Genomic DNA, 10,903 nt, shown 5'->3' on the forward strand with positions numbered 1-10,903 from the left:
GATCAAATCTGATGTGAATTGTCTTTTAAAAAATGTATTTTATTCATATAAAACAATTACAGCTACACATTACTCACTCTTTTCAAGCAAAAAAAAATTACGTATTACTAAAAAAAATGTTTAACCGAGCTTCAACGCCTGGGTTGTTAACCATCGTTCAATACTAGAGCATGACCATGAGCGAAGGCAACGAAGCCTAGAGCAACACCCAAATTGAAAGAGTTCTCTAATTCTTCATTTCAAAGAGTTTTCTAATTATTATATTTTTGGGAGATGAACTTCAACTGAATTTGAGATTTATACTCTCAGTGTCACTTTTTATATAGGAAATTGATCACAACTATCATGATTCATTTAAACTCGCATACACAATGTTTTGTTTATATTTCTTGGCTAGTGGAAGAAGAATAGCCTGCAGTAATTTCGTGTGTTTAAATGTAAAACGGTGGTGGTTAGCGTAGTCTAGTATTAATTTTACGCTACCCCCCAAATAGAGGTCGCGGATTCGATCCTTACCGACATCAAACGTCAGTGAAAAAAAAAAAAAAGTAAGTAAAACGGTATATATTTAATATATTCATGAACTTCAATAAAGTCTAAGAAAATGATATTATGAGTTTGGTTTCACAATCACCACCGGGCACTTGACATGTTTGGCACAGTGATCGCTCACGCTTCCGAGAAGAGTCCTGCAGATTGTATATCAAAACATTTAGCAAAAATAACCTAACAAAAACCACAATTAAAGATATTAATAATTAATACTAAGAAAACACATATACAAGGGAGAGAGAAAAAAAGCTTCACCTCTTGAAGAAACCATAGCCATGGCTTCCCATCACCAACTTGTCCGCGTTAAGCTTCTCCACGGTGTGACATATCACATCCTTAGCATCTCCACTCCCAACCCTTTTCTCGATATTAATCTGCATAAAAAATTAAATAAATATTCCGTATCAAAACTAAATTTTTCAATCAAAACTATGTCACATAAGTGAAATATAAAAGGTACTTCCATAAAATATTTTTTAGTAGATATATTACATTTTTTCCAAAGCGTTTATAGACATCTCCGGCTTTGTCCATCACCGAGCGCACGAGGTCGTTTTTATACTTCTCCATCGCCCCGACTACGTCCTTAGTAAACAAATATCCTTCACAAGAAAATTCGTATCAATTATTTACGGATTTTTTTTTTGTGGTACCTAGGCTAACCTAGTGGTAATTCCACACCTGTGTGTAATGTCGTAGGTTCAATCCCACTTGCTGCCTTCGAAAAAAAAAAAAAATTTACGGATTTTTTTTTTTTAATATTATATATATAGTATATTTAGTTATTAATGATTTAAATAAGTAGAGACAAACCTGCGGCGTCAAAAGTGGAGTAGATCGGAGGCGGCGGTTTAACATAGAGAAGAACAACAGTGGTGTTTGGGACAGCGTTTTGGGACACTAAATTTCCGAGGCACCACGATAGTGCTTTCATGCTCTCTTCGCTCTCGTCCACTGCCACCACGACTTTTTTCTCGCTCTTCTTCGAAATCTCTGTTTCCATGTCTACTAAGATAATCTATATTTTTCAAGTTTCGGATCAAGCCTAAAATTATTTGAAAAGTGGAGAGGCAATATGTTAGCTTTGAGCCAACTTCTTCGCCTTTTAAGAGAACATCATTTACGCAAAACATGTAAATATCTGGAAAAATAAATAAATATTTTCGTAATTGAGATATTTTATAAGTTTGAATTTATCTAGCCACCACTTGGGCATCCATCAGGAGGCCTATCCATTTATTTATCCAATACAGATATTTATGGTTGAATCCATTATTTTGTTGCCAATCAATAATTCGTAAAGGAAAAATGAAGACTAGATAAAGAACAATATAATATCGCAATTTTTTTTTCTTAAAGATTGATTTTTCTGTATGTGAAGAGATCCTATCAATTCCATTTAAGATTCCTTACGCCACAAAATTCAATAGTAGACCCCACAAGTTATGGCAGTCACAACCTAATTTTGAGCAAAGAATAATTGAAAGGTTGGTCACTATACAGTTACATTGGAGAAAATTGCCAATAATTTGCAATTGAATTATTTATGTACTAAATAAAAAATTTAAAAAATGGGCCTATACTCGGACATGTAAAATGGAAGACCTAATATATTATATAGACTTGGACATAATATATATAACAAGGAATACCTTTTTTTTTTTTTGAAACAGGGAATGGATTTAATAGGGAGTAAAACTACTAATAAATAATCGATTGTAGTAAACATATAACAAATCAAATGGAAAACAAAGGAAATTAACATTTAACGAACATATATTTAGTGGGCCTTTTAACGAACATTTGACCCAATTAATAGGGAATGACAAGACACGTATGGTTGGTTTAAAGTGGGCCACATCGTGGGGTTTTCCTTTGTTGCTTATGCGATTTGCAAAGCAAACAACCATTAAGATAAATAGAGGGGATTGGGCAGATCAAATGTGGAAATTACTTCTGATAGCCGTTTTATGTATTTTATCACGAAAGTAACATACTTAAACTCTTTTAGTACAAAAATAGCTGTTTTAAATTGTAAACAAATATTTTTCTTGATGTTTACCATCTTTTTAAAAAGCTTTATGTACTATTTTTTACTCTACTTAACTTTAGTTATCGTTAACAATTTGATTTAAAAGGAAAATAATTGTATACTTTATGAAGAAAAGTTATTTTTGAAAATATTTAAAATAGCCGCTATTTTTGAAATATTAAACTTAAAAACAGAATTTCCCCCAAATAAATAGAAGATTTTAACCAAAACATAAACAAAAAGCTTCTATATTTTTTTACCCTTGTTCCTTGCTTCTTTCCTTTTCCCATCTTTTATTCTCTTCTCCGAGCTTGAGCCTAGTCCTTCTGACTTCGAGGTGGGCTCTCTCATCGCCGGAATCCAGCACATGGCAAAGCTGTCTTCGATCTCAGTGCAGCGATGGGGTCAACATTGAACTTGCGCTGCATTTTCAGTAAAAGATTCGCCATATGGAGGAGGGTGATGGTGCAGCTCATGCCATTCTGCGTCAAGGATGTTTACTTTTTGGCGAAGAAGATGGAGAAGGAGAAGGCGAGGCTTAGGTTTTGGTGGACCCAGGGAAGAGAACTTAGTCGTGATAAAGGAAAGGAAAAAAAAAAACAAAATTGAAATCAAAGGGTAAGGATATATATTTACTTGTCCGATTCAGATAAATGGAATATTGCATGGACTAGTTTTCGATATTTTTTTTAATGGAAAAAATGGAAATTTATATTTTTATTCCGAATTAATACTTCTTTTTCATGACAAACTCATCGTAATGTCATAAATGCTTTCGTACTATTCATTTGAATTATAAAAAAAATACATTTGTTTCCACAATTTTTTACAAATTATTGGAGAACGTATTATTTCTTTTTATTTTCCGAAATAGATACTATTAGTAATTTAAAATATTTGATACAAATGACATAAATAAGGTTTTTTTTTTCCTACGTAATCCATCAAATCATATCACATAGTGTGTACTACTATTGAATGTTGAATTATGGTATTCAATGCACTTTGATTTCATCTCAATCCTAGAAGGATGACTATATTCTTATAATAATCAATAATGGAGTGTAGACTTATAATATTTTGAGTTTAGCAAACTAGCGATGGTCTAAAACATCATTGTCATCGTTTGATTTGATCTATAAATTTAGCAATAACTTGTGTAGCCAAATTCATAAGTTGTCCTAACTAGCACCAATATATAGCTTATTACTCTCTTTTTAAAATTATTCATGGGTCCACTTATCTAGTTCCGAAAATATTATTTAGCCATTGGATTTTTTTTTTTTTTTTAGTTGCGGAACATCTAAGTGTTATTCATTTATATTGTTAAGGTACTTCTAATCATATCACGTGCGAGAAATATTTGCTTATTTGGTATTAACTATTTTACTACGCAAAATTATTTTCAGTGATTACGATGGAATAAAAAAAATATTAGCATACTATACATTCATCGTAGTTGCTCAAATAATGACGATTTATTTATTGTGTATCAGTTGATTTCGGCAATAAATATTGAAGAATATGTTGAGGCTGCTTTATCAATGACTCAACATTCATGGTTATCTACAACAAAGCAATAGGCTTCAATAAGACCATATAAGATTCTTGTATTTATTATTATCTTTTTCTTGATCAAAGATTCACACTGTATACGTGGAAACCATGAGCCGAAGTGAACAAGTTGTTCAGGCAAGTGTATAACATATACTATTTATTTTTTTTAAAAAAAAGTGTATAATATATACAGGATAGTGGGGTCAAAACAATATAGGAAAATTTTAGAAACTACTATACAAAATTAAAAAATCATATTAAATATTTAAAATTTCGGCAATGTATATTTTTATTTGAATACCTTTAAACACATACTTTTAGAATTTCAATATCTTCTCACTTCGCTTAAAAAAAGATCTCATACTTTTTTTTCCTATCTCTTTCCGCTCTTTTCCCTCGCTCGATTCTCTCCTCTCTTTAAACGACTACATGTCACCGCTGTACCTCTGACACCAATTAAGGCTGCCTCAACCAAGAAAGTTGTGCAAACAGATTTTATGATCTTGGCCCACAGCCCGGATGGGAGACTCAAGACGACGAACGAGTACAAGGATTTGGTCATTGGTCATGAACGTCGAATTCAAAAAATTCCAAGAAACTTGCAATGCTTTCAACACCAATGTTGTGGAGTTTCTCCATAATTGAAAATGGTTTATTGACTTATAATGAATCTTGTTGGAATATACTTTGTTAATATATTTGTTGGACAAAAAAAAATAAACCACCCTCTTGTTGGATCATAATTATAAGTCAAGAAGTAACAAACTCGGGCACTCAATCAAAATTCCCAAAACTCTCACAAAAACAAAACATCGAACGTCTTGCCTTCACTATCACAACTATAATAAAACTCATTTAATTGTCTATGTGAAACCCGACTCCTAACTCACAAACAACCTCCCACACTTTATGCGTAACCGACATTACTAATAGTCGGTTACCGCACCCACGCCGCACGCCTAACATTACTGGTAACTCGCGTTTGTTCGTCTGAGGTATATTGTAATTTTTTTCTTATATTTTATGAAGGATATTATCGTATGAAGAAACTATATAAAATAGTCAAAACGACTATTCTCAATTAAAATTATAACTCAATTATTCAAATATTAAGAAAATTGTTCAACTCATACCTATCTCTCGCATAATATAGCGTATATAAACGCAACGGATCTAAAATGGTCGTATACCTAATTCTTTCAATATTTTTTTTATTAAAATTTGAAAATTAATAAAAAAATATGTGTAATATTTCTGAAAATTAAAAAAAGAATCGTTAAACACGTATATTACCTTTCATATTTTTCTACGATTATATTATTGCTTAAAGCGTTGGAAGGAAAAAAAAAATCAAATCACTTTAATTACCGATTTTTCTATTTTGTTCTTTTTTTAGAAGTGACACTATTGACAAATATTACATGATATATTTGCAGTGCATGAACAAATAACACTATTACCTAAAATTACATGATATTTTAGCAAGACAAGAATATGTAGTAGTATTGACCAAAATTACATAATTTAGTACACCAATTTTTTATCCATTTTGTTACACCACAAAAATAATCAAATAATTATTTTTCATCAAATTATAAGTCCAAGTATGGTGTGCGCGCGCGCGTGTACGTGAGAGAGAGAGAGAGAGAGAGAGAGAGAGAGAGAGAGAGAGAGAGAGAGAGAGAGGATAAGGCCTCTGAGAGATAAGCACAAATGTCAGCATCTAAACATAAATAACAAAAAGAAAGTCCAATTAAATCTATTATTATTACTATAATTTATGTCTCTCTAAAATTATACTAAAAAGAAAACCTTACTTATTTATGTATAAATATCCGAAAATGACCCAAATCTTTTGAAATTTTTATAAAAAAAAATATCATGGATACCCCAGATTTTAATGATGAAAATAGATATTTATATTTTTCCGATTAGTAACAAAAGCACAAGTATCTTTTGTTTAACTTTAATCAAAATGAAAAAAATATGTCTCTTGCCTTCAAATTTAATAAAATTATTTGCTAAAAGAATCATACTTTTGACGTTTTTATACATTATATTATTTACTCTTTTTTATTACATTTATCATCCTCTACAAAATTTATTGATGTTTTTCCACAAGTTTGTAGTTTTTATCTATTTCAAATACGTGTACATAACCGCTTAAATGTAATGTAAAACAGAAAATTTTAGATGAATTCAGTCTTGTTGGAATTATAAACTAACCAACATTTTCAAGTTAAAAAAAAAAACAGCAAAAGAGTGTGAGGTGGCAATTTGTGTAGATGGTTTTTTTTTTTTTGAAACAGCGAAAATTCATTAACAGCAGTCATACAAAACTGCATTTTTCACCTCATTCGTTACATCATTAATTGAACAAAACCCAGCAGCAATTCCCATTCCAGTGCTCTTGCATAGGCCATGGGCCACTGTATTCCTGCTTCTTGGGACCCAACCAAATTTGACAGCAACAAATGAATTAGCAGCTAATATAATCTGATCAAAGAGAGGCTCCAAGCTCCAATCTGGGCACCCATCCCTGTCCTCAAGGGTGTCCATGATTTGCTTGTTATCCCCCTCAACTACTATACGCTGCACGTTGCGGAATTTAGCCACCAACACTGCTAAATAAACTCCTATCAGTTCGGCTTCCATAGCCGTGTTTGCCGTGATAGAGTTCCGCCATATCCACAAAACTCTTCCTTCCTCGTCACGAGCTACCATCCCCACATAACTTCCCGCTCTTCCAAAGCTCGCGTCAACATTCACCTTTATCTCTCCCGGGAGTGGTTTTTGCCATCTAAGGCCGTTAGTACCCCTGCTGTCCTCTCGTTTTTCCTCCACACCAGCGAGCTTCCTGCTGTCCCAGAATTCCTTGGCTCTTCCTCGAATCTGATGCACCTGGGCCTCCGTTACATCCCTTCTCCCTTTAAAAATAATTTCATTTCTCCAATGCCACACACACTCCATAATAGTCGCAACCAGCAGTAAAAACCATCCTGTATCGCACCCCATTCCTTCGGCCTCTTCATTGCGCTTCAGGATCTCACGAACCCACTCCAAGCCGCTCTTCACCCCCGTACTCTCCCATCTGCATCCATAGGCCTCAGCCAGCCAAAGCCCCCTCACAAACGGGCACTCGAAGAAGATATGTTGAGACGTTTCGCTTTCATCTCCACAAAGCACATAGGCTTCATCAGCTATCGCGAAGCACCGCCCCAACCTCGCTCGCGTAGGCAAGCAATTCTTAGAAACTCGCCACAGCAGCACTTTTAACCTTTCTGGGAGTTTGGAATTCCAGATTTTCCTCCACACCTCGTCCTTTGAATTGAAGGTTGCTCCTGCCACAGCCCAATATGCCGATTTGAGCTCAAAATTTCCTTTAGGGGTACCCGTCCACACCAGGCGATCGTCCTTTGGATCTTTCAAGACACGTAGCTCCGCTGCTCTCGCTCCCAAATCTTGACCAAGCCATTCCGTCAGCTTTGCCGTATCCCAAGCTCTCGAATTTGGTATAAAAAAATCACAAACCCTCCTTGGCCTCAGTCCTCTTCCCTGCCGCAGCCTCCATATCTCCGCATGCTTCAACCAATTCGCGCCAATAACATGAATCATTCTACCGGTTCCAATTAGATAGCACGAGTTAGCTCGGATGATTTGTTGGGTGGCCATAATATCTCTCCATCCACCCGAGTCTCCCGGCCTAGGCTCGCATTGCAAAAAATTTTGGTTTCCACAATATTTCTCCTTGAGGATGTCAACCCACCACAGCCTCGAGTTAGCCGCCATATGCCATCCTAGCTTGCAAAGAAGCGCCATATTGATGTCCTCGAACTTGCGGAATCCCAATCCCCCATGGGTTTTGGGTTGACAAATAGAATTCCAGCTTGTAAGTGCTAAGAATCTTTCCTCATCATTCTTCCCGGTCCACCAAAATTTCCGGGCAGCCTTGTCGAGAGATTGACAAAAGGATTTCAGAAGACGGAAGGTGGCCATTGCATAAACCGGGATACTTTGAATCACGGATTTCACAAGCGTTCCTCGACCGGCCTTCGATATAGTCTTCGCCATCCACCCTTCCAACCTACTAAACACCTTTTTCTTTAGCATGCCAAAGATGGCTCCGCGATTCCGCCCGAGGAATAGGAGGTTTCCAAGATAGGTGATCTCCTTCTCACACTCCTCCATTCCCAAGAAGTTAGAAATCTCTCTCCGGTGGAACTCCGAGCTATTGTTGGAGTAGATTAACCCGGATTTTTGAACATTTACTCTTTGCCCCGACCAATCTTGGTATTTTTGGAGGCATCTCCAAACCGCTCTCACTTCATTCCCCCGGGCTCTACAAAAGAGCATGGTGTCATCCGCAAACATCAAGTGGGAGATACGAATCCCATTTCTTCCAATGTTGATCCCGTGGAAATTTCCTTGACCTTCTTCGCGCACAAGCATCCTACTCAACACTTCGGTTGCCAAAATGAATAGGTACGGGGAGAGAGGGTCTCCTTGTCGGAGCCCTCTCGCCGGAGTTTTTTTTCTCCAAAGGACTCCCATTGAGGAGGATAGCATACGAGGCCGTGGTGATACATTGCTCTATGAGCCCTACAAACTTTTCCGAGGCTCCGAAGCACCGAAGGACTTGAAGGATGAAACTCCACTCCATCCTATCATACGCCTTGCTCATATCTATCTTGATTCCAAGTAAGCCTCCCAGTCATTTCTTCTTCTTCAACTTCGACACCACTTCTCTAGCCACTATTGTGTTTTCCGCTATCCACCTCCCGGGGACAAAGGCGGATTGAAATGGGGAGATCATTGCGTCCAAATGCCTCCTAAGTCTTGCCGTAATAATACGGGTGATAACTTTAAAACTAAAGTTGCAAAGACTTATTGGTCTAAAATTTCCAAACGTCTCGGCTCCTTCGACCTTTGGGATAAGCACAACGTGGGCAAGGTTGATGATCTTGAGCAACTTCCCATTCCGGAAAAATTCTTGAACAAATCTTATCAACGAGCCTCCGACGACATCCCAAAATTTTCGATAGAAAGCCCCTTGGAGTCCATCCGGTCCCGGAGCCTTTGAAGAATTCATGTACCACACCGTCTTCTTTATTTCTTCCCCCGTGGGCATCGCAACTAGCCTCTCATTGTCCTCCTCTCCTAGTACCGGAGTTATCAAATTTTCCAAATCCGATGGGAAAGAAGGATTTGAGGAATTAAAAAGTTCCGTATACTTGAGATTTAGAAACTCACCTATTTCTTCCCGGTTGTGAAGATAGTTGCCATCGTCATCCAACATTCTTCCGATATGGTTCCTCTTGCTTCTTACCACGGTGGAAGTGTGAAAAAACCGGGTGTTCCGATCTCCCTCCTTGAGCCATGTTTCCCTCGACTTCTGCCGCCAGACTGACTCTATTTTCCGGTTAAGCTCCAAAATCTCGAGGCTAACACTCGCTTCTTCCTCCAAGCCTTCCCTCGAAATCCCACTGTTTTGGATTTCCACCAACCGATCTTCGCACTTCTTGAGTTTGGCTCTTACACCGTTCCACCGCCTCGTTTACCACTCTTTGAGCTCTCGCGCCACCTCCCTGGTCTTGACATGGAGTTTCCAGCTATGAAAGCCCGAGGCTTCCCTCTTCCACACCTCCTCGACCTTGTCTTTGCACAGTGGTTCCTCCGCCCACGCCTCGTAGAACCGAAAGGGAATGCGACGTCGCTCCTCCTTCAAAAAACAATAAAGTAAGATAGGGCCATGGTCCGACCCCAGAATGGGGAGATTCCGAACCCCCGCCTTACTATACCTCCTGATCCACCCCGGGCTCACTATAGCCCTATCTAGTCTCTCCAAGATTCTTTTTTTAACTCCCCTCCCATTAGACCAAGTGTATTTCCCTCCTGTGGCACCTATATCTATACCCCCGGTCTCTTGAAGAAAGTCCCTTAAAATTTTCCCGGTGCCCCAAGTGACCGCCTCTCCCCCAACTTTTTCCTCCGCCGTTCCTATAAGTTTCAGATCACCCAAAAGAGCCCAATCTCTTCCCGACGAACCCACTAATCTCCTTAACCCTTCCCAAAACCCCGACCTATTTTTAACTTCCGGCGGCCCATACACCCCCCATATGTCCCAATCCAAGTCCCTAGACTTCCCCCGCACAATGCCCCACACGTAATTTTTTTAGACTCTCCAAATGTCCATGTGAATCCCTTTCCTCCACCACAAGCACATACCCCCCGAAGCACCTTGTACCCCGACTCCTAATCCTCCCCAAAACCCCATCCTTTCCCTAACCTTTTGCATCCTACCCTCACCCATTTTCGTCTCCAAAAGAACCACAATATCCGGATTATGTTTACGAATGAGGCTCCGGAGTACCTCATTCGTATGGTCTCCGTTGAGACCGAAACAATTCCAAGAGAGGACTAACATTTAGGAGGTAGGGGGTTGTTAAGGCCCGCCTCCTCGGCCAAAGATAGGGAGTAATCCTCAGCAACAATCTCCACCGATCCAACTCCCTCGTTACTCGTCGGTGTTGCTCCTCCACGAGATACATTACCCTTCGTGCTTTTCTTTCTTGGCTTGACCACTTTTCTTTCTTTTTTATCCACTTTCCCTTCATCTCCCAGCCCTTGAGCAAAAGCCCATTGAAGATTTTTTTGCCATAGTAAAAATTTCGCTGTTCTCCGATGCGACTCTGGCATTTGGTTCAATTTTTTTCTTTTTTCCTGTGTCGCCACACGCTGCGTGTTTACGCTTTGAGGCACTTC

The 10,903-nt window shown here is 38.1% G+C and overlaps 1 protein-coding gene across 1 annotated transcript; it reads right to left on the bottom strand.

The window, feature by feature from the left end:
* Positions 1–536: 536 nt before the first annotated feature.
* Positions 537–1,933, bottom strand: LOC149389889 (universal stress protein PHOS34-like). Its single transcript, XM_089624588.1, has 4 exons — positions 1,366–1,933; positions 1,045–1,154; positions 808–926; positions 537–689 (listed from the first exon to the last, which is right to left on the bottom strand). The coding sequence occupies exons 1-4, from the start codon at positions 1,553–1,555 to the stop codon at positions 611–613; spliced, it is 498 nt and encodes a 165-aa protein (XP_089480714.1). The 5' UTR covers positions 1,556–1,933; the 3' UTR covers positions 537–610.
* Between the last annotated feature and the right edge of the window lie 8,970 nt (positions 1,934–10,903).

This window comes from Urtica dioica, chromosome 8 (assembly GCF_054948205.1).
Source record: "Urtica dioica subsp. dioica isolate 48M chromosome 8, U.dioica_male_clone48M_v1_H2, whole genome shotgun sequence".
Taxonomy (NCBI): Eukaryota; Viridiplantae; Streptophyta; class Magnoliopsida; order Rosales; family Urticaceae; genus Urtica; species Urtica dioica.